This window comes from Salvia splendens, chromosome 14 (assembly GCF_004379255.2).
Source record: "Salvia splendens isolate huo1 chromosome 14, SspV2, whole genome shotgun sequence".
Taxonomy (NCBI): domain Eukaryota; kingdom Viridiplantae; phylum Streptophyta; class Magnoliopsida; order Lamiales; family Lamiaceae; genus Salvia; species Salvia splendens.
The window spans coordinates 20272364-20299948 of NC_056045.1; the positions used below are offsets into that span (position 1 = coordinate 20272364).

At 35.9% G+C, this 27585-nt stretch overlaps 4 protein-coding genes and 1 pseudogene across 6 annotated transcripts; 3 read left to right on the top strand and 2 right to left on the bottom strand.

Moving 5' to 3' along the window:
* The first annotated feature begins 1818 nt into the window (after window positions 1-1818).
* On the top strand, window positions 1819-7945 carry LOC121765737. 2 transcript variants are annotated; one of them, XM_042161946.1, is made up of 14 exons: window positions 1819-2175; window positions 2742-2851; window positions 3057-3119; window positions 3220-3403; window positions 3538-3642; window positions 3728-3846; window positions 3923-4496; window positions 4732-4797; window positions 4982-5058; window positions 5642-5920; window positions 6112-6448; window positions 6541-6693; window positions 6865-7398; window positions 7628-7945. In XM_042161946.1, the coding sequence occupies exons 1-14, from the start codon at window positions 1912-1914 to the stop codon at window positions 7814-7816; spliced, it is 3054 nt and encodes a 1017-aa protein (XP_042017880.1). In that variant the 5' UTR covers window positions 1819-1911; the 3' UTR covers window positions 7817-7945. The 2 variants fall into 2 exon arrangements, with proteins under 2 accessions (XP_042017880.1, XP_042017881.1); XM_042161947.1 differs by lacking the exon at window positions 1819-2175 and having other exon boundaries at window positions 2774-2851; window positions 3252-3403.
* A 341-nt stretch (window positions 7946-8286) lies between these two features.
* LOC121763555 (ras-related protein RABA5b-like) lies at window positions 8287-9975 on the bottom strand. Its single transcript, XM_042159596.1, has 2 exons — window positions 9460-9975; window positions 8287-8714 (listed from the first exon to the last, which is right to left on the bottom strand). Exons 1-2 carry the CDS (start codon window positions 9785-9787, stop codon window positions 8410-8412), a joined length of 633 nt encoding a protein of 210 aa, XP_042015530.1. The 5' UTR covers window positions 9788-9975; the 3' UTR covers window positions 8287-8409.
* Window positions 9976-12434: 2459 nt separating this feature from the next.
* On the top strand, window positions 12435-13635 carry LOC121764319 (annotated as a pseudogene).
* Window positions 13636-22304: 8669 nt separating this feature from the next.
* On the top strand, window positions 22305-24736 carry LOC121765543. Its single transcript, XM_042161734.1, has 2 exons — window positions 22305-23749; window positions 24402-24736. The coding sequence occupies exons 1-2, from the start codon at window positions 22622-22624 to the stop codon at window positions 24558-24560; spliced, it is 1287 nt and encodes a 428-aa protein (XP_042017668.1). The 5' UTR covers window positions 22305-22621; the 3' UTR covers window positions 24561-24736.
* Window positions 24737-25122: 386 nt separating this feature from the next.
* On the bottom strand, window positions 25123-27263 carry LOC121763490 (probable 3-beta-hydroxysteroid-Delta(8),Delta(7)-isomerase). Of its 2 annotated transcripts, none has more exons than XM_042159511.1 (5): window positions 27051-27263; window positions 26316-26473; window positions 25776-25922; window positions 25591-25699; window positions 25123-25512 (listed from the first exon to the last, which is right to left on the bottom strand). In XM_042159511.1, the coding sequence occupies exons 2-5, from the start codon at window positions 26458-26460 to the stop codon at window positions 25248-25250; spliced, it is 666 nt and encodes a 221-aa protein (XP_042015445.1). In that variant the 5' UTR covers window positions 26461-26473; window positions 27051-27263; the 3' UTR covers window positions 25123-25247. The 2 variants fall into 2 exon arrangements, with proteins under 2 accessions (XP_042015445.1, XP_042015444.1); XM_042159510.1 differs by having other exon boundaries at window positions 26316-26482.
* Between the last annotated feature and the right edge of the window lie 322 nt (window positions 27264-27585).

The following is a 27585-nucleotide window of genomic DNA, read 5'->3' on the forward strand; positions in this document are numbered from 1 at the left end:
TTTGGTGTTCACTCTAAATTTAGTGTTTTTTATTAAAAAATTAAAAAATAGATTTGGGTATAGTATTTGATTGGAGAACCTTTTTATAAAAAAATGGAATTTAGTGTATGGTTGGACCAAAACTAGAAGTATATGATAAGAATAATACTCCCCTCATCCACGAAAAATAGAGCACTTTAATTTTATGCACTTGTTTCGAAAAAACGATAAGAAATAGTTAAAGTGGAGAGAAAGAAAAGTAAGAGAGAGAATAATAAATACAAGAGATTTCTCTATATTATTTTCTCTCGTACTTTACTTTCTCTCCACTTTAACTATTTATTATCATTTTTTCAAAGCGAGTGCAGAAAATGAAAGTGCCCTATTTTTCGTGGACGGATGGAGTAATTAAATAATGTTTAGAAGAATAAAAAGAGAGTTTTTATTATAAACAATTGTTTTCCCTATACAGCAAGGTATGATAATCTTATTTGGAATGATAGTATTCAAAACGTAAAAAATGTAAAAAAGAGAAAAAGAAAAGAAGAATAAAAAGTAATGCTGAAAAAGAAAGAAAGTGGCATATGTACGTTTATTACTTGAAATAAAAAAGAAAAATGTTGAACTAACTCGGGTATGAAAAAATTAACTCCAAAACAATTAACCAAGGAAATAAACGTAAGAATATCAAAATATGAAAATGGATACCACAGTGTCTTTATTAGCAGTATAACAATAAAATAAACGTAAGAATATCAAAATAATCCGTATGAACATAGGGCTGCGTTTCATAGTTTAAATCTTGCGTTTTGTCCACAGCAGGCCTACTGTAAATTTTACCACAACAGGGGATCCCTCCCCGGCGTAGGGTTGGCCGGCGGTGGCTTGTGCTATGGAGTTATCAGTCGAGAAAATTATACTACTCCACTATATATGCTCTAGTTGATTACATTTGCATAGTGATAAAGAACAAATTACTAAATCATTTTGATTTGCAATATTTTTCAAAATTTTAAAAATAAATTGTCAGAGTTTGAGATTTTTGTAATTATTTTATTGTCTGTTTAAAACATGTAGACATAATGTCATTTCGAACTTATTTAATGGTTGTTGTTTTGCCCAACAGTATGCTGTCCATATATTTTAGACCGTTAGCACATCAGTGTGTAATTCGTTGGAGATGGAACAATGAAGATCAAAATCTCAAACTTAGTAATTATTTGAGAATTTGATCTTCTTTCATAAAATATTCATGTTACGTTATTTCTATTATTTTTTTTCTCTAATTTCATTCTCTCTCCACTTAATTTACAAAATAACATTACATAAAATTCTGTATAAAAAAGTAAATGTTTAGTGGGACGGTAAAAATATATAAATAAATTAATATTTTTATCTTTGCAGCTGCATATTTATAAACTTGTTCATGGTTTAATGACTGAAACACTATTTATTACTGTTTTTAAACTGAATTTTTAATTTTATGAAATGTTTTGCTTATACATTATTTTATGAGCTTGTAGTAGTATTTTTTTTTATTTGTGTCTCATTTAGATGTATAGATGAAGTGTTGTTATGTAGCAGTATTTTACTAGTTTTAGGTTTGAAAAGGCACTTTGATCCAAAAGTGGAGTTAGATTTTAGGTAATTTCCAATTATTTACGTAAAATTCAAACTCATTTTTTTTCAATTTTGTCACATCCAATGCTAATTTTACTCCTACTATTTACCCCAAATTCAAACAAAAAAAAATTTCATATTCAATTTTAGTTATTGAGAATTCTATTTCTAGATACTATATTAGATACAGATTCGGGCATTATTCCCCTTCGTGCTTTATTCCCCCCAAATAGGCAAATTACCGCCACATTTCCCCTCTCTCTCTCTGCCCTAATTAAATCCAATTAGGGTCTCAGATTGATTGAATGGGCGATGGAAACGCTGCACAGAAGGGTGGAGACTTGGATCAGAGATCACAGCACCAAAATCCTCAAGGTGACGTGGCCTCAGCCATGGCGGATCGCCGTCAAGTGGCCGTGGCAGGACGGCCGCCGCGAGCAGCAGAGGATGCTCCAGGAGGAGCTCGACCGCCGCAAGAAGCAATGGCATGAGCTCTGCGCCGCCCTCAAGGCTGAGACGCTCTCCGATTTGCAGGAAATCTTGTGCTGCATGGTCCTCTCCGAGTGTGTATACAAGGTGCTTCGCTCTTTGATTTACGGCTGGCATTTTCGCTTTTGAAACTGTGATTCTGGACTTATTTGAGCTCTCAAGTTTATGTTTTGGTCAAAATCTGGTGAACTAGGACTAGGTTTTAGTTTTAATTTGCATCTATTTGGTTTCCTTTTGAGGTATATCACACTGACAACTGTTACCTCAGGTGCATTTTCATTCAAATACGTTACTTTATTGGTTTACTCCTGGTAATGATGTTTAGAGTCCATTTTTTGTTAAAATGGTTAGTATGTTTTGGAATAAGGATTCATTGATTAGTGAAAAATTGGAATTTGTTTCGTTGTTGCCAAGCACTACTCAATTACACAATCATCTGCTGAAGTTTCCGGTTGTGGTACACCGTACATGTCGTGAGTCTGATATAGTTGTATTTTTGTCGTTCAATAGATTGTGTTGTGTTCAGGGGACGTTCGATATTAGTTTCCAGATTTGGATCTCGAAGCATTGAAACTCATTTTTCTGTGCTTACCTTCTTTATGTGAATTGGGATTGTACTATCTTGTTCCTGAGATTGATAATCTTCTTGATAGAGACCTGCTGCTGAGATGCTTCGGGCAGTGAACAAATTTAAGGCCGACTTTGGAGGGCATTTGGTATCCCTAGAGCGTGTCCAACCATGTTCAGATCATGTTCCTCACAGGTGTGTACATTCACATGCTATTTTGGTTAATATTTATTTTGTCTGCATTTTGTTCATTGCTAGCAGTATTTAATTGTCTACGCTCTACGGCCCCTTATTCACTCATGAGTCATGTTTATGCATTCTTGTCATTGTTCTATTTTCTCCGCATACTGTTGTATATTTTATCTTTTTTGCTTATCTTCACTCTGATCCTAATTCATAGGTATCTATTAGCTGAAGCAGGAGACACTTTATTTGCTTCCTTCATTGGGACCAAGCGGTACAAGTAAGTATGGTGCATATACTTTGACTAGCTATTTATCTTCTTTCTGAAATCATTGCTTAAATTGTGCTTTACTTTCTCTTTGCTGCTACCTGTTACAAAGGGATATCATGGCTGATGCAAATATATTTCAAGGTGCCATATTCCACGATAGTACAACGGAAGACATAAACAGAATGGGTTTTACAGAAACTGATGGTCAAATGAGTAATGGGGAGAGCAGCACTATACATATTGAAACCAACTATAAACCAACAAATTCCACCCCAAAGCCTGCTGTTCATCGGGTACTTCTATGACATTACATTTTTATACTGATATGTATCATCTCTTATTCACAGGGGATGCTCCTTTATTTACTGCTGAAGCTACCTTTTCTTTTATGCTTCATTTGTGGTTAATATTATTTATCCATCACTAGGGATTCATGGCTCGTGCTAAAGGAATTCCTGCATTGGAATTATACAGGCTAGCCCAGAAAAAGAAACGAAAACTGGTGTTATGTGGACACTCACTTGGTGGAGCAGTAAGTTTGTCGCTAATGTAAAATTAGCTCGTGTTACCTTTACTTTCTTGATGTTACTGGTGAAGTTTATCTAATTTTCTTTTAGGTGGCTGTTTTGGCAACCCTTGCAATTTTGAGAGTAATCGCTGTTACATCTACCGATAAGATACAAGTGAAGTGCATAACATTCTCCCAGCCACCAGTAGGAAATGCTGCTCTTAGAGAGTATGTCTACCGATCTATATGTCGCTCTTTATTAACTAATTTGAGCTTTCAAGAATTCTGACATGTTTCCTTTCAGCTATGTTAATGGAAGAGGATGGCATCATTATTTTAAGACCTATTGCATTCCTGAAGACTTGGTGCCTCGAATATTATCCCCTGCATACTTTCATCATTATAACTCACAGAACCCAACAGGGTTGGCCACGACTGAAACTTCACCATCAGTGTTAAAATATGGTGAAGGATTTGAGAAGCAGAAGGCGAATAGACCGAAAGAGAATGAAGGGGAGCAGTTGGTTCTGGGTTTGGGTCCCGTGCAGAATTCTTTTTGGAGACTTTCTAGGCTTGTTCCTATAGAAGGTCTTCGGAGACAGTTTTCTAATAAAGGAAATAGAGTTGAGCCAATTGAAACATCTGCTATTGATTCTTCTGCAACATCAACTATCGATGACTTAGTTACTACTCCACAATCTCTTGAAATAGAGGAGAGTTCAGACGGCATTTCCCTTCGGCCTTTACCTGATAAAAGTGAAGACATAACTGGAGGAATAAAGAATGACAAATCATCTGGTGCTAGTAATACTAGCATTGGGGATAAGAGAAGATGGCGCAGGATACCTTCCTTACCTTCATATGTACCATTTGGTCAAGTAAGACTATTGGTTGATTACATTTTCATTGTTGTTCTCTTGTTTGCTATTTTTGTACATTATGGCAACCTAACTATGATTGTTGAATTGAGCCTTATAAATCTGGTTTCTTACTTTTGATTTATACCAAATGGTTATTTACTAATATGGACATGCATATAAAGCCACGTGTTGAATCTCAGATGCTGTGAATATATGATTTCTTAACCAACTGTGTTGCATTCTTCTGTAACAGCTTTATCTTTTGGGAAATTCATCTGTGGAATCACTATCTGGTTCAGAATACTCAAAATTGACATCGGTAAGATGAATGCTTGTTAATATCTTCCATGTTGATGCCTCTTCGTGCTCCTCTACAGGAGCTTTTGGACCTTACGATTATGTATCAGTTTATATAGCCATCCAATCCCGAACTTAATTATAAATACCGTATACAGTTTATTTAGCAATTCAATCTCGAACTTAATTAAAAATGTCATTTTCAGGTGAGATCTGTACTTGCTGAAGTTAAAGAGCGTTTTCAGTCACATTCCATGAAATCATACAGGTCCCGCTTTCAAAGGTATTACTTTGAACCTTGGTATTCCTTTTCCCCATGTTTCTGTTTTCCAGGTATTTTGTCAACTCTAAAAATAAATTAAGTACTCCCTTTAATTGAGTCGTTTATTTTCGGCATGATGATTAAGAAAGAGATGTTTAATGTGTTAAGTGGAGAGCGAATAAAGTAGATAATAAAGTAAGAGAGAGCATAAAGTATGAAAGAGAAATGTACGGAGCATTGTTTTTTTTGCCAAAAATAGAAATGGCTCAATTAACTCGGAATGTCCCGAAATGGAAAAACGACTCAATTAACAAGGAACAAAGGGAGTAATATTTTGTTCAAGTCATCTTTTCATAATCTCTCTTTGCCTAAAAAGTTTGTTCATCTGAAAATTGGTAATTGTATCTCCATCTCTGCCCAAAGGAAAAACAATTATTTATATCTTTGATATAATATGGTAATTTCAAAACATTCCAGGCCTTATGTTTAGTTTCGCCACATTGTTTCATGTGCACACGTGCTACTCAATTGTATATAATTGTCATTTTCTCATGGAATCCTATAGTTAATTAGTTATTTGCTATTAACTTGTTATTTCTTACAGAATCTACGAACAATACGTAAACGAAAATGCATTTTCGTTCTTGGGGGAGCAAGACCTGCAATTTCCCCAATTGCAAAAATGGCTAGGAATTTCAGTTGCTGGCACAGTTGAACTTGGGCATATTGTTGACTCTCCAATAATCCGGGCGGCTACTTCTTTGGTTCCTCTGGGATGGACTGGTATTCCAAGTGAAAAGAACGGAGATCAACTGAAAGTAGACGTATCTGGTTTTGGATTACATCAATGTACATTGATTCAAGCTCGAGTGAATGGTAAATGGTATTTTTCTTGAACATTCTTTCCAATATTCATGAATCATATATATATGAATTCCTGAACCTCAGCTGTTAACCATTGAGTTCCAGTGAGTGAAGAGCTATAGTTTCTATAACTAATCTATACTGTAAACTCTCTTTTCAAGGCAATTTCACAACACTGGAATATTTACTCATCCATGATTGATCCGACAGGTGTTCAACTACTGTGGAATCTTTCCCTTCTCCACCAACATATTCTTCACAACATGAATTGCAACAAGAGATGCAGAGGTTGCGAATAACTATAGGAGCTCCATTAAAACGACCACCAAAACATCAAATATGTGACGACACATTGATGCCTGCTTTTCTTTCCATCGATCCAAACTCTGTTGATCTGAAGTTGAAGAACAGGTCTCTAGAAATGGAGGAAAACTTTGTCCATCCTGATGGTCTAAGCGATTTTGTTGTATTTTGTACAACAGATTTTTCTACTGTTGCCAAAGAGGTTTATGTAAGAACACGCAGGGTGCGGCTAATTGGCATTGAGGTGATTGAAAACTATGTGTATTGTTTTGTGCATTGAGAAGCATTCTTTTTTCTCCATCATTTTGTAATCATCAAAGCTTGTGTATATTGTAGGGTGCCGGTAAAACCTCTCTTATGAAAGCGATTTTGAATCAGGGAAGAACAACTACCATGACAAGCCTTGAAGCTTTTCCTATGGATGTTGATCTCCAAGAAGGTATTGCTGGTGGCTTGCTCTATTCAGATTCCACAGGAGTGAATCTGCAGGTGTTTACCTATAACTGCTCTAGCACGTATAAGTTTCAATTAATATAATTGAATCAAACTATTCTTTTACTAGGTAGTTAACATTTCATGTACAAGTTGCTAAGCAAACTATCCAGCGGCGTGATTTTCTAATTATTTCTTATTGTTAAGTCCGCCTTCTCTGTGGTACAGAATCTGAATCTGGAAGCCTCAAACTTCAGGGATGAATTGTGGAAGGGTATCCGTGATCTTAGCCAGAAAACAGATTTGGTCATTCTTGTGCACAACTTGTCTCATAGGATACCCCGGTATGGCCAATCAAACGCATCACCACAACCAGCTCTGTCACTACTCTTAGACGAGGCTAAAACTGTTGGCATCCCTTGGGTTCTTGCTATAACAAACAAATTCTCTGTTAGTGCACACCAGCAAAAGACAGCTATTAATGGCGTATTGCAAGCATATCAAGCCTCTCCTACACTAACCGAGGTTGTCAATTCATGCCCATATGTAATGCCCACCTCAGTAGGGGTTGAACTATCATGGCGTGCTGAAGACACAGTACCTGATAGGAAATCTGTCGGCCGAAGGCTAATTTTTGCCCCACTCAATCTTGTTCGGAGACCTTTCCGAAGGAAACCATCAATTCTCCCTGTTGATGGTGTAACATCTCTTTGTCAGCTTGTCCATCGCTTGCTCCGAAACAATGAGGAAGCTGCCCTACAGGTAAAACATTTACCTGAATTTTGGTGTATAAATTCTAATGGAGTCTATTCACTTCCATCTTTCTCTTTTATTTATGCCCTAATACTTTTCTGAATTGAAGTACTAGGATCTATTTATCTATTATACAAATGAAAGTATAATAACTCAATTCAAGAAGCTGAAGAAGTATATAGCTACTTGATTATGCACATTTTTTATTCTTTGCCTTAATTTCTCTCATTCTCTATAGGAACTTGCTAGAGATAGGATTTTCTTTGAACTGGCACGAGAGCGTGCAGCTGCTGGAAGAGCAGATCGAGATGCAGCTGCTAAGTCGAATACTTTAGGTGCAGCGACTGTTGGCGCATCTGTTGGAGCCGGAGTCGGGATCTTATTGGCAGTCGTCATGGGAGCAGCCTCGGCCTTGAGGAAACCATGAAAAGTTGCAGTTTCAGGTTGTCAGAATTTATTTTTTGTAGGTGCTATATATTCCTTGTACATATTTAGACACGAATAATCCATATATAATCTATTTTTAATTTAATTCTTCAATTTTTTGGATGAGCAACACGAGTTTTTGTTGGGCAAATAAGCACAGAAGCATTTGGTTTCTTACTGATGAATGAATGATTGCTCATGAGGATCTTAGTTACTACTCTCAGAAAACATTAGTACTACTGTATAACTTATTGAGCTGTCCCTATACAAGTGCTCTAGTCCAAAAAAAGAAATATTTTATGCTTAAAAATTAGTCAAATTTTAGTGAATCCTCTCACTTTACACGCAGCTTTATTCTACTTATGAAGGCCATTAATACGAGGACAATAGAATAGTTCAAAATTGGCCAAAAACAATGAAATGAAGTCATTACTTGGACACAATTGGTAAACTGAATTGGATCCACAAGACTGAAATAATCAACACTGTATATATGTAAATAGTAATGCTATTTTCCTTTTGTGACAAAATAAATGATACATATAAGCCAGCACAACAACAGAAATAAATAAGAGGCATTCCCACACTAGCAACCTAACTTGAACAACATGAGAAATAGCTTTTCTGCTTCGATAAATCAAGGCTAACACGATTGACAGATAACTCTGCTTTATACGAGTCAGAGCTGAGGATTTTCCGGCTCACTTTCTCGTAGATGTCACGGATAACAATCTCAAATGCCTTGTTCACGTTAGTTGAATCCAAGGCAGATGTTTCGATGAAGAACATCCCTTCTTCTTCAGCCAACTCCGTGCCCTCCTCTGTCGTCACCTCTCTGATGCTCTCCAAGTCGAGCTTGTTCCCCACAAGCATCCGTGTGACTGCAGTGTCACAGTGAGCTGCATTTTGGTTGCGAAAAATCAGAATGTCACTTGAGATAGAAAATCTAGCTACAAGACACCAAAACACCAACAGATACACGGGTGCCAAAACTATCAAGATCACATAAACGTTCAGAATGGTGGGATAGGAGAGGATAGGACCAGTGCAGCAGAATACCTTAATAGTTATAGGGCGAAACGAACAAGGAAATCTATGCATGTGAATCAGATATATATATATACTGTTGGATGTATAGATCTATAGATAAGATGTGTAACTGTCCATTATCTCCAAAACAGAGCAAGAAATTGTCACCTCTACCAATCCCAACCTCAATATTCTAGTAATGCAAACCAGATAAAGCTAATTGCAACGTTTCCAGATCACAAACTGCTTGAACATCGAGAATGGCTGCAGACTACCTTCCTATCAATGGAGGGAAAAGGAAACTCATGCAGTCAATGGAGGGAAAAAGGAAACTCATCGAGAACGTATCTATCTTAGATTTGATGATTGATTAGATTAAATAGCCGTAGATATTCGCAGTCAACATGAACGCAAGTCAAATGTGCTTATATGTTTAAGATAGTTGTAGATTCGCACATATGTAGAAAGTGGAGAATTTAAGATAAATTTGCATACAGAGAAATGATGAGCAAATTGATAAGCTTCAACAGTCTCCTTTTCTTCCTCTGAAATTCTACTAGAATTCTAACCAGATTCAATTGAAGAGAGAGAGAGAGAGAGAGAAAGAGAGATTACTATTGAGCTCATCGAGCCAACGCTTGACGCTATCGAAAGTAATCCTCCGAGTAATATCGTAGACGACGAGAGCTCCGACGGCGCCGCGGTAATAGGCGGAGGTGACGGCGCGGAATCGCTCCTGGCCGGCGGTATCCCACACCTGCGCTTTCACCTCCTTGCCGTCGACCTCCAGCACCTGCGTCTGGAACTCCACTCCAATCGTGGCCTTGGAGTTGTGGTCGAACTCATCTCGAGTAAACCGCGACAGCAAATTCGATTTCCCCACAGCGGAATCGCCGATCACCACTATCTTAAACAGGTACTCTTCACCACTCGCTTCCGCCATTTTCCAATCGGTCTCTTAATTTGCAGTCGATTATAGAGAGAGACGAAAAGGTGCTTCAATTGATTTACGATTCAAGGAAGAAACAGTGTGGACTGTAGCGGACTTTGGCGGCGTGCTGCTCAATTCAAGGATTCATAAATTCGTCTCTTTTTTCTGTTTTTAATTAAAATAAAAAATAAAATAATGATACGCATGCAGAGAAGAATCCTATTCCTAATTCCTATACAATAATTATTGGCAGTTGTGCCAAACAAAAATATTTATCAGTTTCGACATTAAATTATAATTTCCATAAACCACTTTTATTTGAGGGAATTATAAAGTGAACTGCACCAAAAGGCCCTAACTTTTCACTGTGTAATAGCAGAGACCCCTAACTTTTAAAAATCCCATCAGAGGGATCTAACAAAATATGTAATCATAAAACGTGTATATTTTGCCATTTTTTGGACGAAAATGTCCAAATGGGCTGAAGGGCAGTTTAGACCTTTTACATACTACACCTGTTCCCTATACCTGCACATAGTCTGCATGTGCTGGGGATGTCTATTTTATTTAGTAATATTAAGTATGATCTTCTTCATTCTCACGATAATTTTGAAGATAATAAGTTAAATATAGTAGAAATATATAATATAATATTGTAAAGTTCGCATATATAAATAAATAGTAGTAGTACTCATTTTGGGGAGTTCTACGTCATTATTGAAATTAATGCGTGACAATGTGATTTGTGAATATATGGTTACATTATATTTTAATGAAAATGTAACCTTAAACGAATTAGGAAAAGTAAATTAACTTTAAATAGAGTGAATAAAGATATTTATTAGTTGTATTGTGGAATGTGAATGTCTCCCATTTTCCACTTCCAATTATGCCACTTGACCTTATACCTGCCTCACCCTCCTTCATTGTCATGTTTATTTGATTACATTGCAAAAAACAATGCAAGTGAGTTTCTAATTTAAAAAACTTTTTAGTATTTTGAAAAATCAAGATAAATACTCCTATAAGCTTATTAGGAACTTTATTGTAAAAAAAATTATTTCCTAATAATCTTTATACAAACTAATTAACCTATTTAACTGATACATAGGAGTAATATTTTGCTAGTCTATACATAAGAAAAAGAAATTAACTAACAATCTTTTAGTATTAGCAAGTAAAAGGTTCCGTCTAAGAATAGGGGACAAGAACCATGCTTTGCTGTCACATCAATTACTTTCGCAGGTCCCATCAACAGTGCATGCAGCAGTGGCGACCATACAAAAGGGCAGTTTTGCCCTTCCAAGCCCTGAGGGTGTTATGGTCCGAAAAAACACGATTTGTGATTACATATTTTGTTAGATCCCTCTGGTGGGATTTTTAAAAGTTAGGGGCCTCTGCTGTTACACAGCGAAAAGTTAGGGCCTTTTGGTGCAGTTCACTCGGAATTATATTAAAACACTAAAACCTTGCAGCCGCTTTCACGCAAGCTAATTTCAAATAGAGTGAACTAAATCAATGGTACTTGATCTTTCACTTTTGCACATGAATGATACTTGATCTTTATTTTATATCATTTTTATACCTATAAATCACATTTTTGGTACTTGATATAATCTTCACCCCAAAATGCCCTCTAAACAAATATATTATCCCATTTGTGTCATAGAGGATATTTTGGGCATACGCAAAACTAGTACCAAAAGTGATATTATAATTTCTTCTCTCATTCTCCTCGCTCTTTATACTACTATTATTAAATCGATATTAATATTATTATTTTGATATTATAAATAATAATTAATTTATTTTTTAATATCATTCAAATATACTTAATTATAATTATAGTTATAATTGTATTTAATACTAAAAACTAGTGGTGATTAATAAATAAATTATAGTATAATTATTTAAATTATGAATCATATATTATATAATAATAATAATAATTATTATTTTATATTAAATTAACAACTAATCAATATAGTCTTAATAAAAAATTAAATTTGAGAATTGTATTCATGATGATTTAAGAGTTGAATATATTTAGTTTCAACTCTAAAATAGTATAAAATAATTCAATACTAAAAGATATTCAATTGATTTAATTACTTTAAATAATTAATTTGGTTAGGTGTTTTGTTTTTGATTTATATTATATTATGAATGCAATTAGATGTATGTATAAAACATTAAAAAGAAAGAAGAAAAAGAAGAAAAAAGAGGAAATATAAACTAAAGAGAAAAAAGAAAGAAGAAATGAAGACAAAATACTGAAAAGAAAGAAGAAAATGAAGAAAAAAGAAAGAAGAAGAAACTGAAGAAGAAATAAGAGAGGAAGAAAAAAATCATATGTTTGATACTATTTAATTAAAATTTTCAAAAATATCCTCCATTACAAAAAAATCACATATTTGGTACCTAAGGTTATTTTTGTCACAGAGTACTAAAAACGATATAAAATAAAGACCAAGTACCATTTATGTGCGAAAGTGAAAGATGAGATACCATTTATGTAGTTCACTATTTCAAATAAAATGTTCCTCTCTAAGAGCCAATCTTTCTGGCAGATGCGCAGCTACAACCACCGCCGAATTGAGTGAAATCGCGTTGCGCTATTTCTCAATTTGCATCATTCAGTTCTCACAAATTTTCTGTAATGGCTTCAGCTATCGACTGTTATTTCGTCAATGATAGCCATCGAGGTACAACATTTTACTGAAATACTATAGTTTTGTTATTTGGATTTTCACTTTGCGAAGTTACAATCCCGCTCAATAATGGTGCGATCTGTACTCTGTAATTTCTATGTTGAAATCGGAAGCAAAATAAGTATGCAACTAAGATGAAGATGTATTTGTTATATGAGAAAATATCTTAATATATGTATAGAACTACGATGTCCTAGACGTTCATGCTTTTATATGTGGATGTGATCCATCCAGATAAATAATGCGATCATATTGTAGCTCTGCTCAATTTCTCTAAAGCAGAATGCTGTGGAGTTGTATTGATGCCGGTTTAACTACGCAGGAAGGATCCCAATATGGAGGTTACCAATGGAAGCTGTAATCCCCAATTTTCATCTTCCAATGCGTAGATATGAAGTTAAAAACATATTATTCTTTAACCTACTTCTGCATCGCCTCTAAAGATTATATATCAATCTAAAAATTCAAGCAAGTTGTTAAATTTCCATTTGCATAACTAATGTTGATGACATAAAGTCGCTTAGGTTGATTACTGCCATTAAAACACCATATTTGTCGGATGATAGATTTGACCTTATGGCCTACGATGCCTTAATGAACGAGCAGATCAATGATGGTGTGGAGGGTGTGTGTGATCATTGGAGGCATGACTGGCGAGGGCCAGTTTATGAGATGAGTTGGGATGAGCACATCATGCTCATTGGTCACACTATGAATTGTTACGGTAGATCCATCAAAGTTATTGGCAACACGGGAAGCAACTTGACTTGAGAAGCAATCAAGGCTACTGAACATGGTTTTGTTGTTGGAATGCATGCAACCCTTCACATCATTCCCCCTACTATGGGAAGACCTCCTTAGAGGGTTTAATTTCTCACTTCAATAGCGTGCTTCCCATGTGTCATATGATTGTGTACAACGTGTCATCTCGGACAGTCCAAGACATCCCCCATGTTATCGAGAAGATAGCAAAGAGCCCCAACATGGCTGGTGTGAAGGAATGTGTTAGACATGATATAGTGGAGCAATGGGTTTGTCGTGTGGAGTGCAAACAACGATGAGTGTCATGACTCCATGTGCGATCATGGTGCTGTCGGTGTAATCTCGGTTGCAAGCAACTTGGTTCCTGATCTTATGGGGGTGCTTTGATTGGTGTAGACTCATGAGCATGTGGGACTAATGGTTTGAAGAACCATACATTTTCTTGTTTGAATAAGTTAGCTAAAGCCCAAGTCGGTAGTGACCAAACTATTTTAACCTACACAGTGGATGGTGGTAGTGGAGCATTTAACTTGGAACTTTTTGATCAGTAGACGATTAGACTAGGATTGTTCAAGTTGATCCTACTTGATGAACGTCCTTTTTATTTGTTGAATGATAATGTTTTCAAAGTTTCATGCAGATTGTTTGTCCATAATTCCAAATACATTCGAGACAAACGATACGAACGGATTATGTGAAATTATTTCTTGATAAGAAACAAAGTTTGTTGGAGTTCTTTCTAAAAAGAGATATGTGAACTTCATTGACTGTTGAACTTCATTGAATAACCACAACTTCATTTTTGTTATTGCACTCTATATTAGGAAAGATTGGATACTACATACGAAGATAATCAACTTTTCCAAGATCGACAACCACAAGGGTAATGACATTGGTGGTAATATCATGACATCATTGACAGAGTGGGGTTTAACGCATCTATTTTTTTCCCACTTTAAATAATGCATTGACAAATGACTCTGTAATTAGTGTCGTGAAGTTTCACATGGAGACGTTGAGTAAAGATGTTTTAGGTGGCAAATACTTCCACGTGTTATGTAGCGCATATCTTGAATTTGGTTGTAAAAGATGGTTTGGACGAAATAGGCATTTTTACAAGACAAGTTAGTGAGGTTGTGAAATGGCTTAAGAGTTCACCACATAGATTGGGTTGTGGGAAAAAAGTGTTGAATTATCTCGGAGACAAAGTTGATTGCAAGAAGACATTGTGCACTGATGTTCCTACTCGGTGGAACTCTACATAGTAGATAATAACGCCGGTTGTACCATCTGCTGGTGCATTCACGACATTTGGAAATATGAATTCTTCTTTCGGGAGAGATTTGCGTGAAAGAAAGCATGCCAATGCTCTTATTGGACCGCCCGAGGAAGAAGATTGAGAAATATGAAGAAGATGATTGCTTATTTCGTTCCACTCATTAACTCATATTGTCTCCACCGAAAAACCAACATTACATATGTTCTTTGCAGAGATGTGTGGTATCTTTGAATTTATTCGTTAGTTGGAGAGGAGCAGTGACAATGAAGTAAGTTCCATGACTTTCAAGGATGAAGTGAAAGATTGGAAAGTATTACAAGAGGAACTGAATTGAATTTGGAAAGTATTAGACGAGGAATTGAATTGAATCTAAAGATGAATAAGATTTTATATATTGTTGTTATTTTTTATCTGAGACAGAAGATGAAGCGTGTTGATGCTTATCTTACCGAAAGGAGACACAAAGTACCGAAAGAAGAAGTGACAAGCTTTGATTTATTAAAGTGGTAGTCTGTGCATACACACTAACACATTTTGACCAAGATGGCGAGGGATATTCTTTAGTTTCCATTCCGAATGTTACTTCTGAGTCTGCATTGAACATGAGCGGTCGTGTACTCACTCCGTATAGAAGTTCATTGACTTGCAAGGTATTGTAGGCTTCGATATGTGGCAGAGATTAGTTGAAGACTTGTATTTTGGATAAGAAAGAAGATGAATATGTTGCTGAAAAAGAACTACAAATAGAATTTCATAGTGGTAAGTATAATTATATTTACTAAATAAATCACATTTCTTTTCATATTATAATTATTTATAAATTAGAATTATACATACCACTATGAAATTCCTTTTGTTTCCAACGACATCTTCCTAATCTTTCTTATCCAAATTACAAGTTTTCAACTAATCCGTGGCACTTATCAAAGCCTCCACCATTTTACAAGTATGCAGTGAGTACATGACCACATATGTTAAATGCGGACTCAGAAGCAACACTCAAAATGAGAATTGGCAAAATATCCCTTGCCATCTCACTCCAAACGTGATTGTGTGTATGCTAAGATCACCACTTCAATAAATCAAAGCTTGTCATTTCTTTCTTTGTTACTCCGTGTCTCCTTTCGGTAAGATAGACATCAACACACTTCATCTTCAACATATAAAAACTTATTCATCTTTAGATTCAATTTAGATCCTTCATCTAATACTTTCCAATCTTTAACTTAATCCTTGAAAGTCATGGAACTTACGTCATTGTCGTTGCTTCTCTCTAACTGACTGATGAATTCAAACATACCACACATTTCTTCAAAGAACATATGTGAAGTTGGATTTTTGGTAATGGAGACGATATGAGTTAATGAGTGGAATGAAGTAGTCAATCACCTTCTTCACATTTCCCAATCTTCTTCCTCATGAGGTCCAATAGGAGCATTGTCATGCTTTCTTTCATGCAAAACTTTCCCGAAAGAAGAATTCATATTTTCGAATGTCGTGAATGCATCAGCATACAATACAACTAACTTTATCATCAAATATGTAGAGTTCCACCGAGCAGGAATATCGATGCACAATGTCTTCTTGCAATCAACTTTATCTATGTGATAATCCAATTTATTTCACAACCCCATCTATGTGGTGAACTTTTAAGCCATTGCACTGTCTTTCTAACTCGTCTTATGGAAATGCATAGTTCGTCCAACTCATCCTTTACAACCAAATTCAAGATATGCGCTACACACATGTGGAAGTACTTGTCATCCAAAACGTTTTTACTTAACCTCTCCATGTATGCCTTGATGATACTAATTAGGGTTTCATTCATGGATGCATTATATAAAGTACAAAATATATAAATGCACCAAACGCCACTTTGTTAGTGATTTCACTATAGCACCACCAATGTCATTTCTGGTATTGGAAAAGTTTATTTTCTTGTTATGTAGTATCCAATCTTTCCCTATATAGTGTGCAATAACACAAATGACGTTGTTATTCAATGAAGTCCAAGAGTCTGTTGTTGTGATCGATACTCTTCTCATGTCTCTTTTATGAAAGAGCTTGAGCAGACATTGTTTCTCCTCAAAAAACAATTTCACACAATCTGTTTGTATTGTTTGTCTTGAAGGTATTTAGAATTGTGGATAAACAAGTTGCATGAAACTTTGAAATCCTTCCTTTTCAACAAGAAAAGGGGGAAGCTCATCGAGTAGGATCATCTTGCACAATCCCGGTATGCTCCACTACCACCATCGACATTGGAGGTCAAAATAGTTTGACCACTAGTCACTACCGATGTAACATCCACCCCAATTTTTTTCTAAGTCGTTTGGTTAATCGAATTTTGTGTTTTTAAATGTATCTAATCTATTTTGCCTCACATATTGACCAAGAGTTATGAATGGAATATGTTTCGGACTTTCAAATGAAAAATAATTCATTTAACGTATTTAAATTTTAAAGCTCGATTGAGAATTTCGGATTACAAATAAATGTTCATAAGCGTTTTACAATGAGTTTAATGCTAGAATAAAATAATGACACAATCTTGGACATTGCAAGGGCCTTACCACGATGCGCTTGAGTCGAGAAGTCGCGCTCACTCACGCCGGGTAGCCCCGGACAGCCATGCCTATCAGAGTCTTCGATTGCTACGTCTTACCCTCTGGATACCTACATGAAAGAATAGACCACGTGTTAAATACGCTTTTTAAAATCAAATCAAGACAAAACGTTTGATAAAATCCCATCACTTCAAGCACGCATACCAAATGACGGTTGTACTTGATAACCGCCATTTTGGGATGACGAGGCATAAGATTCTTTCTTTAGCAAGGCACGGTCGTCATAACCGACTTGGCTATAACTAACTTCTTCAAGCAAGAAATAGTATGGTTCTTCAAACCATTAGTCTCACACGCCCATGAGTTTACAACAATCAAAGCACCGTAACGTTTGTACTTTACTTTCATTTTTTTAATAAGAGGGATTATATGCTTCAACCATTACTCTGTTATAGTCATTCCAATGCAAGATGTGGATTGCCGATTAGATTGGCCTCCACTTTTTTTTCCCTTTTTCTGCTTAGAGCTAAAGCTTCTATCCTTGCTGCTTCTTCATCTTCAATATCATTTACTATTTTATCATCCTCCAATTGTTGATTATCATCCATAACAATATTGTTATCTTAATGCATCATTGACAATGCGAATAAATGCAATTATTTGACACAGTAAATACAGAACAATGGCAATAATATTTGCATACACAGTAAATTAAACAAAACAAAATTCAAAATAAAACAAATTTTTTAAAGCAACATGTCAATATCTGTAAAGTCATATCACACACATAGCATACTCGCATGACACTGTCCCAAGACATGTACCCACCGAATATTTCCAAATCCAACCAAACAGTATATCATGAGATTAATTTCTATCTAATCCATCAATAGGTATGCTTGTTTGAGGGCTTATTAAGTTGTCTATATCCTTTATTTTCTTTTCTAGTTAAGGGTGGGGCACATCCCCCTCCCTTCAAACCTCAAATCCATACTCTATTTCACGTGAATTCACGTGCCAACTATCCATCTTTTGTCTCACGTGAATATGTTGTTGAAAAAGAACTACATATAGAATTTCATAGTGGTAAGTATAATTATAATTACTAAATAAATTGCATTTCCTTTTCATATCATAATTATTTATAAATTAGAATTAAACATACCACTATGAAATTTCTTTTGTTATTATTCTTCAATGACATCTTCCTAATTTGTCTTATCCAAATTACAAGTTTCCAACCAATCTGTGGCACGTATCAAAGCCTCCACCATCTTGCATGTCAATGAAGTTCCATATGCAGTGAGAACATGGCCACCTATGTTAAATGCGGACTCAGAAGCAACACTCAAAATGAGAATTGACAAAATATCCCTTGTCATCCTACTCCAAACGTGATTGTGTGTATGCGCAGATCACCACTTCAATAAATCAAAGCATGTCATTTCTTTCTTCGATACTCTGTGTCTCCTTTCGGTAAGATAAACGTCAATACACTTCATCTTCTATCTTGGATCAAGAATAGCAACAATATATAAAATCTTATTCACTTTAGATTCAATTCAGTTTCTTCACCGAATACTTTCCAATCTTTGATTTCATTCTTGAAAGTCATGGAACTTACTTCATTATCACTGCTCCTCTCCAACTGACGAATGAATTCAAAGATATCACACACCTTTGCGTGAAGGTATTTAGCTAAAAGGTTTAAAGTCGAGTCCAACTGGTGGATGGCTACGAGTAGTACAGAAATAAAAAAAGAACATAAAAAGGTAATCCTTGATCAGTAGGAGTATGCCTGGGATATATTTTTTATCTGTTTTCTATTAATATACGATCTAGATTAGATGTTAATTTCATGGAATCAACTCAAAACAAAAACTGAAATCATCCTATAGATTCCTTAGAAACGGGGAATTTCAAAACATCCCTAGCCAATAAGCAAATACCGGTCAAACATTGAAAAGAAGTGGTTGCAATAGTTGGTGGCAATCCATACTAATAAATAAGACATTTCTCCATTGAATTATCAAAAGAAGTAATCTTATACAAAGATTATCCAAAACAATGTGGGGGTTGCAAGATAAGAGTTGTAGTGGAGTCAACGAGATGAAGTAGGGTACCAATGCACCTGTGAAGAATTAAAACATAGAAAATAGAATGAATGGTGGCTTGAGCACGCAATTCCAATTTGTAAGTCACTTGTCCAATATGCTGCACAAGGGCCAACTTTGGAGGCTTGCGACCACAAAGCACTTCAAAGGAGTTAGCGGTACATCATGCCAACGCCCGAGAGCAGTTAGCGACCCATTGACATGCAGTCAGTGATCCGATGAGTCAGTGAGGCGAATGTGCTGAACCCTAATTCGAGGCAATCCTTGTCTTTTGGTGCTGAAATTGTTACCAAGTCAGATAAGAGCCTCCATGTCTATAAATATTCCCATAATGCATCAATGAAGAGGTTCATAATTCAAGATCTAGTTCCTCATATTAACTCACATATTTTCATCATCCTTCATCCCTCATTCATTTAAAGCAGGAGAAGACGGAAAACTTCAAGATCGACTTTCTGGGTTTTATCTAGGTGTTATTTTATGTTTAGATCTTTAATTATGATTTTCGCTACATTGTGTTATTTTGTATGGGTAGCTAAATTGCACTATGATTCTAGGGACTGAGAGTAACTCTTTATATTTATATAACTTTCGGTTTTTATATCCAAAGACATATTTACTTGGTTGAATTTTGTTAGATAATGCTTCTGATTGTTTGACAAACAATGAATGTATGATTTAATGGTATGTGAGGAAATTGAGAGAGAATTCACGTATTAGATCAAAATCAATAGCACTATAGTCAGTATCCTAAAAAGGTAAACTAAGAGTAAGTTTTTAAGGGTCTTATGACCTGTTTGGAGTTGCATGCTTTTGATTGACTACCTTAAGCTATGCACTCTATTATAACTAGTACTTTGGAATAATTGTGTGATTCGTCTACTAATCATGTTGTCATGGAATGTATATCTTAATTATACTATATTTTACTCCCTCCGTCCATGAAATGTTGCCCATTTTGTCATTTTGGTCGGTCCGTGAAAAGTTGTCCACTTTGCTTTTTTTCTATTTTTGGTAAATGGACATCACTTTCCACTAACTCTTTCAGTTACATTTTATTGTAAAACTAATATATAAATGTTGTATCATATCCTTGGTATCCCTTTTTTCATCCAATAACTTTTTCAACTCACTTTTCTTCACATTTCTTAAAACCCGCGCCGACTCAAACTTGGACAATATTTCATGGACGAGGGAGTATAAGATAAAGTAGTGAAATCATATCCTTGGTATCCCTTTGTTGTTTGATTATTTACCACTTGATTACTTATGTTATTTTCTTATTTACTTGTTCTTGTCTAGTTTTTTAAAAAAACAAATCGAAAACTCCATGTTTCCAAATAGTATATGACGCTCACTATATAATGATATTTTGCAATTTTATTCCCCGTGATTCGATACATTGGGATTATTTTTAGCTATACTAGAATTACATATATACTTGGAGTTAGTTTTTAATACTAATAAATTGTGTGCATCACATGTTTTTGATGATAGCGTAATTCTATCTTTCTCACATTCCACTATCCAATGTCAACCAAAATAAAATTACGATCATACGTAGAGAAATAACAATGTATTATACTAATAAAATAATGTCATTTATTTAATTAGATTTGTATTAAGAAAGAATAAGATTATAGAAGAAAACTAGAAACAAGATGGAATGGAGTACAACAATGAAAATATACTATTTAATTAGTACTAACACCGTCCGCAGATATTAGTCTTGGTAGCGGACAACCCGGATTATAATGTGAAATTTGTAAAGTAAAAGAGATGAGAAAAATAGTTTAAATATTGATTGTGGAAAACGAGCTCACCTCATTAGTAGAGGACAAAAATGAAAAAAATAAGACATTTTTTCATAGGTAAAGGTGGCATAATACAACGTCGTTTCATTGCATATGTTGTGATATTGTTGTTAGTATGCCTTGAATCTATATAGTTTGCTGCTAGGCCCTAATTGTTATATCAGGCCTAGCCCGTCGTCTGTGTGCCTATTTATGTAGAAGTTGGGCACGTAACACTGTAATCTGAAAACAATATGAATACAATCTGTTCTCCGTTTTCTACCTGTGGACGTAGGCAACGCAACGTTGGTGAACCACGTAAATTCTGTGTCTCTTTATGTTTATGTTTTGTTTCGATTACACAGTTGTTCTATTCTGTCACAACAATTGTTCTATTGATGTCCAATAGTGCCACATGGGTAAGAATCACACCATGTTACCTAAGCAATTCACCAACTTGTGTCAGTGTAGAAGTCTTGTTTACACAATTAGAACAAATTAATACTCACTCCGTCTGCAATTGAAGTCTTGATTCATTATTACTATAAATGGTAAAAATGCCTCACATTATATTAACTCATTCCACTCATATATCATTTAATATATACTAGTGATACTCATATTTCTTACAATATTTTTTTAAAACTCGTGTAAATAAGAAATAAGCCTCATATTCATAGACGGAGGAATTACTACTTTAATATTATACAAATAGATTTTAAAACTTATTTCTAAAACCAAAACTTTAACGAATAGTTCGAAAATTTATAGATAGATACATTTAAAAAATACATTACAATTTAAAATTTTGAAGTAATGAAAATGCGAGGTTAAAAAATCAAAATGTACCACAACATATGATCCTTCAAGAACATATGTTCTTAAAAAAAGAATATATGTCCTTTGCTATAAATTTATTTATCCTATCGACATCTCTATTCAAATTTTTATTTGAGAAATTCTTATCGAAATTTCATTTATCTTAACTGTAAATTACAGTTATAAGAGCACTCACAATGCAACCGCGCGTGGAGCGCTTACATTGCAACACGGAAAATGAGAGGGGCTGAAATGTCGTCGGCTGAACATAATTTTCATTTTTTCAGTTTTTTTTTTTAATTTTAAATATCTCAATTCCATCTATGAATACTCCTTTTTTCTCTATCCGTTTTTTACACCCAAACTTATTCACTTTATTTCTATGTCTATCGCTCATTTTTCCTCTTTATGGATCCACATTCTTCTTTCAAGAAATTTGGTCAGGTAACCCTTGATGTTTTGAGTAGTAATTATTTTTTTATACTTAAATTATTGCATGTTTAATGAGTATTTATTTTTCTTTTTCAATAAATATAATTTTAAATTAAAGTTAATTATTTAAATGACCAAAAATAAGGCTAAAAATGGATTCAGCTGGAATGTTTAGGGTTATTGAGGATGCTAAACAAAAATTAGTAGTTACTAATAGTCTAATTTTTAAAAAATTGCCGCAATAATATGGCCTTTTAGGCTGATTGAATAAATATTTTCCCCCAAATCGAGATCATATGCCGTACACAAATCCCTTTAGAACCCTAATTCAGCAATCTTCTCCTCCTCTGCGATTTCGTGATTTTTCCGATGGATTTGCTCGGAAATTACGCCTCCTCGGATGAAGAGGACAACAAAGAACAACCGCCTCCGCCGTCGCAGCTGGTACCTCCGATGGAGCCAGCTAAATCTGTAGCAGAATCCTCCCCAAAACGCGGTGGAATCTTCAATTCTCTCCCGCCGCCCAAATCATCCTTCTTCAATTCACTCCCCCCGCCCAAATCCCAGTCTTTCCCTAACCCTAATTCCCAATCAGGAGCTCAGCATCGAGATGATGGAGGAATCATGGCAAATACAAAACCTAACTCCTCGTCTTCTTCCTTATTCTCGTCTCTTCCCTGCCCCAAGTCGTCGGCGGCTTCTTCCGCAGCTAAGAAGGTTGTTCAATTCAAGCCTCCAATGATTACGAACCCGTATTTGCGTAGTCTTGATGAAGATGACGACGATGACGATGATAAGGGTGAAGAAGAGAGAAAAAAGAAGACATCGAGAGAGAAGATATCCACCACCTCTGCGATGTCGTTCCTGTCCAGCATCCCGGCGCCAAAGCATTCAGCTACATTGGGCGTTATGCCTTCTGCTTCGGGTATGGGCCGGCGATCGATGCTTGACACTAGCTCTCCGGCAACCGATGTGAGTACTGGAAGTGATGCTGATGGGAACCCTAATCAGTCAAATGACGCGAATTACGCTAATTATAGTGATAATGGCACTGGAAATGGTGCTGATTCTAATCCAGATTCAGTAAACTATGGCGTTTATGATCATTCAACTAGTTTAGATGGTGAAAACTATGCGTATTATGCTGCTTATGGTGGTGCTTCGACCGATTCTAGAACAGCTGAAATTGATGCCGGTGTAAACCCTAATTCAGTATCATATGAAGGTGTTGATTGCTCATACCCCCAAGGGCATGTAGATTACTCGAATTATGGTGAATATGGTAATAATTTGCAGTATGAGAATAATTGGGGAAATTCGACTGCATTGCCTGAGGCACAGGGGAGGGTTGAGGATGCGTTCCAAGTTCTTGGAAAAAGGGGCAGGAAGGATATTCCACCAGAGATAATTGAGGTGAACCAGGATGAGTTGATGAAGAATCGGCCGAGGGAAGATCAGGTTAAGAGTACTGGGATTGCATTTGGCCCTGCATATCAGGTATAATTTTCCTTCTTCTGTTCAATCCTATAAAATTTGTGTGATTTTGAGACATTTTCTTGATTTGTAGACTTAACTTTAAAATTTAGGAAGGGAGAACTGAGAAGTAGTTTGGCTTTGATTGATTACTCTCTGCCAAGATTGGATGCTTAGGTTTCCTAAAATTATTTGTTGTGGTGTTTTAGGTGGACCTTGTGGTTGATTCTTGTTGGTATAGAATTACAAAATTTAGGAAAAGAAAGGAATAGATAGGTCTGGTTAATATTGATATTGATTCATCTCAGCAAGATCTGTGGTTTAGGTATACTTGCTGTGCCGTTTTAGGTAGATTTTGTTCTTGATTTTTGTAGGTATCAAAAATCCAAACTTAGGAAAGGAATTACACAGTTATGGTTAATGTTGATTTTGATTTCTATCAGCAAGATCTGTTTTTCAGGTATTACTTGAGCAATTGTTATGCTATTTTCGAAAGAGTTTGTGCTTATTTCTACTGGTATTCAAACTGAAATGTAGGAAAACAACGAACATTATCCATGGCTAAGATTTAAAACAATTGGTTGTGCTGTTCAAGTAGAGTTTGTGCTTTGATTGGTGCGAACAATTGCTAAGCTTTAGGCTTTAATTGAGGTACCCATTTTTGGTATTCTTGCAGCCTGCATCTACCAAAGGCAAGCCGACAAAGTTGCATAAGCGGAAGCATCAGATCGGGTCGTTGTACTTCGATATGAGGCAGAAAGAGACAGAGCTCGCGGAGAGGCGTTCGAGAGGGTTCCTCACCAAAGCTCAAACACAAGGAAAATATGGATGGTGAAATCACATCCTTATGTTCTGTTCTGTTCTGATTATATACAGTCACCAGTTTATTAATATGGATTGGTTGTTTTCCTTTTCACGCTTCTGCCTTATTGTATTCAGTCTTCAAATGTTTAATATAACCTTGTTGTATCGTATTTGCATTAATTATACATGATTTTGGTTTTGATTTTAGAACCTTCTTCTATTCACTTTTCTTGGAAGTTTTGGTCAAAAAAACCTCAAACTAACATAATTTTGATGAAATAGTTATGTAGCTCAAAACATCCTTACTCATCTTTCTATTACTACTTTATTTCTTCACATTTATAGATCATCTCAAAACAGTAGTCTTTATACTATTATTTTTTCACAATCTTCTACCAAAGTTGGGACACTAGCGATGACCAAAACTTGCAACATTTTTTAATCAGAAAACATAAATTGTACGTATCTGCATTCTCTTAAATAAAATGCCTATTGGGTCATTAATTGAGATAGAGACTTCTCAAGGAGCAAGTGAACACACAAGAAGAAAATTGATGACCTAAAAAAGGTTTCAGGAATTCTTCAAAATGAAATGATGTTAAAAAATAAAATCTTTTCATTTCACCAATGAGATTATCACATTAAAATAGTCAGGCTAGGTTAGCAATTGTTGCCCAGACAGAATAGATATAAGCAAAGATCAATCAAATCCCCAATTTCAACGGGTTTTGCTCTTCTTCTGTTCTTGAACATTGCATCCCACACATATCTTTTTCCAGCAACGAGCAGCAATGGCACCCGGGATAAAAACCCACCACATATTAGCAAAGACGTAATACGCGTAGTAATAGAACATACTCGTTGCAAAGTTGTCTCCCTCCAAGATAGCCGTTGCAAAATACACGAGACACCCATATAGCTGGCCGAGGCAGATAGATAGTTGAAGTACGTAGCTGTATGACTTCTTCTTTGCAATGGCGTACCTGCAAAGGTAAAGATAAATATAACGAAAATTCGGATGTCAAATTTGATGGAAAACATAGTTTTTGCGTTGTGCTTACACTACAAGGAGGCATGCTGGGCCCTCAATAGCAGCTGTGATCCCTTCAACGGCAACAACAGCAGAATCCCGGCCAACATATCTTGAGTCGCCTTTACTGTACTCTTTCCCTAGAAACAGTCGTATGTGAGTGTTCAACCAGAAGAGTGACGATAAAGTATCCATTAATGGGTCTGATGAACTTACAGACTTCTGCAAGGTAGTGTGGAGTATTCACTTTGTAAAAATCAGGGGTAAAGGCAAAGTAGCCCTCGAGGATGATGTGTGTGAGACCAGTGAATATCCACCAGCACATTAGTATCCTATCGACTTTAGAGATCTTATGAATCCGCCCTTGAGCAAGTAAAACAATTGATAATCGTCAAGATAGCTCCGATTTCACTAACACAATATAGTAATATACAAATCAGAATATCATAATCGATAGAAAAGAGAGGATATCCAATTCGCCAAGTACAGGGAATTGTCCATGGAAATATGGAAGTAGAGTAGAACTCAATCCATCGCATTTATTAAAATACACAAAAAGGTAGAACAACATATTGCAAGATAGCACAACACAAACAATGCGGCCATTTCTACAGAGTTGCATATAATACAATGCAAACAAAGCGACAAAAATCTGTTAAGCTGCATCTATACTCACAAATGAGAGAGAAACCAAGCAACATGATCGGTGCAGGTACCAAATTTTCATACACTATGTCTAAGCAGTCAAGGGATTACCAGATAAGAGCCACATTAAGGAGACCACCAACAGAGACGCAGCACCATAGACAAGAAGGATGGTCGACTGAGAAAGGAAAACGGGCTCGTAGCCAGGCAACTTTAGATCTCTTGGCACGTAGGGGTGATCAGCGTCCATACTCATTTCTGCAAAACGCCTGCAGTTTCTGATCATGAATCCACATTCAGTGAAAAAGAAACAGAGAAGAGCATAAGTGGATAAGAGGTCGAAGAGTGCGTCTTTAATAATCGAGCCATATGTATTGCTTGAGAGAAGGGAAGCCAAAGTACTATCAGATTTTCACTATAGATAGAACATAATCTTTGTTCAAAAATCAATAGATAAATAAAAAAAAATTCAATCTTGACGATTCTCCTCGTCCATGAGCAATGAAATTGGGGTAAATATGCATATACATTTGTTAATTTCCACGCGGCACACACGCAGAGTCAACGCTTAGTCACAAATCAGCAAGGGATATTATGCTATAACACAATCTAGCAGAATTCAACAAAACCTACAAAACTCACCAGCCATCTTCAATACACAGAAAAATCAAAATCGATATCTCAAAATATGCAACATATTTACTCTAGCCGCAAGGTTAATTATTTTTAAATCGTATTTGTTTCCAGTAAATCCACTCCAAACAATTGCAATTAGATAAGAGATGACGAAAGAGGAATACATTTCACTTTTCAGCATATTCGAAACACAAAGAACGATAATCTTACTTGTTCGATGGAGATAAATCAAAGAATTGAGACGAAATAGGATAGTCGAAATTGAGAGTGAGGAGTTTTGGGCGATTTATTCTGAGCTCTGAAGCTACAGTGTATGGACTGACGAAAAAGGATGGAAGACTACAAATTATGGCGAAAGAAAATTAAATCTTAAAAATGAATTATAAATTCAGCAGATCTAGATCTACATTTCTAAAACGTTACATTGTGTTGTATAATGAATAATTTGTGGATAATTTGTATAGCCTTTCTGATGGTGATGGAGTTAGAGATGCCCACCGGTTCCGGTTCCGGTTCCGGCGGTTAACTGGCGAACCGGAACCGTCGCAATTCGAACCGCGGTCCGGTTCAGGTTCAAGAATTTTTGAATCGGAACCGTCATCGAACCGCCGGTTCGGGACGGTTCGGAACCGCGGTCCGGTTAATAGGCAGTTTCACGGTTCGGGCGTGGAAACCAATGCGTCAGTCGGGGCAGCTTTTTCATGCGTTGAAACCGACCGGTTCCGGCGGTTTTTGGACCGGAAAC

What these genes read in the sequence shown, in the direction of transcription:
- LOC121765737 (XM_042161946.1), top strand. Translation starts at nt 1,912, where the DNA reads ATGGAAACGCTGCACAGAAGGGTGGAGACTTGGATCAGAGATCACAGC. An exon ending in CATATGTACCATTTGGTCAA is followed by an intron (nt 4,497 to 4,731) that starts GTAAGACTATTG and finishes CTTCTGTAACAG; the next exon opens with CTTTATCTTTTGGGAAATTC. An exon ending in CCACAGGAGTGAATCTGCAG is followed by an intron (nt 6,694 to 6,864) that starts GTGTTTACCTAT and finishes TCTGTGGTACAG; the next exon opens with AATCTGAATCTGGAAGCCTC.
- LOC121763490 (XM_042159511.1), bottom strand. Translation starts at nt 26,460, where the DNA reads ATGAGTATGGACGCTGATCACCCCTACGTGCCAAGAGATCTAAAGTTG. An exon ending in ACACTACCTTGCAGAAGTCT is followed by an intron (nt 25,700 to 25,775) that starts GTAAGTTCATCA and finishes GACTGTTTCTAG; the next exon opens with GGAAAGAGTACAGTAAAGGC. An exon ending in CCAGCATGCCTCCTTGTAGT is followed by an intron (nt 25,513 to 25,590) that starts GTAAGCACAACG and finishes TTACCTTTGCAG; the next exon opens with GTACGCCATTGCAAAGAAGA.
- LOC121763555 (XM_042159596.1), bottom strand. Translation starts at nt 9,787, where the DNA reads ATGGCGGAAGCGAGTGGTGAAGAGTACCTGTTTAAGATAGTGGTGATC. An exon ending in TTGGCTCGATGAGCTCAATA is followed by an intron (nt 8,715 to 9,459) that starts GTAATCTCTCTT and finishes ACCAAAATGCAG; the next exon opens with CTCACTGTGACACTGCAGTC.
- LOC121765543 (XM_042161734.1), top strand. Translation starts at nt 22,622, where the DNA reads ATGGATTTGCTCGGAAATTACGCCTCCTCGGATGAAGAGGACAACAAA. An exon ending in CATTTGGCCCTGCATATCAG is followed by an intron (nt 23,750 to 24,401) that starts GTATAATTTTCC and finishes GTATTCTTGCAG; the next exon opens with CCTGCATCTACCAAAGGCAA.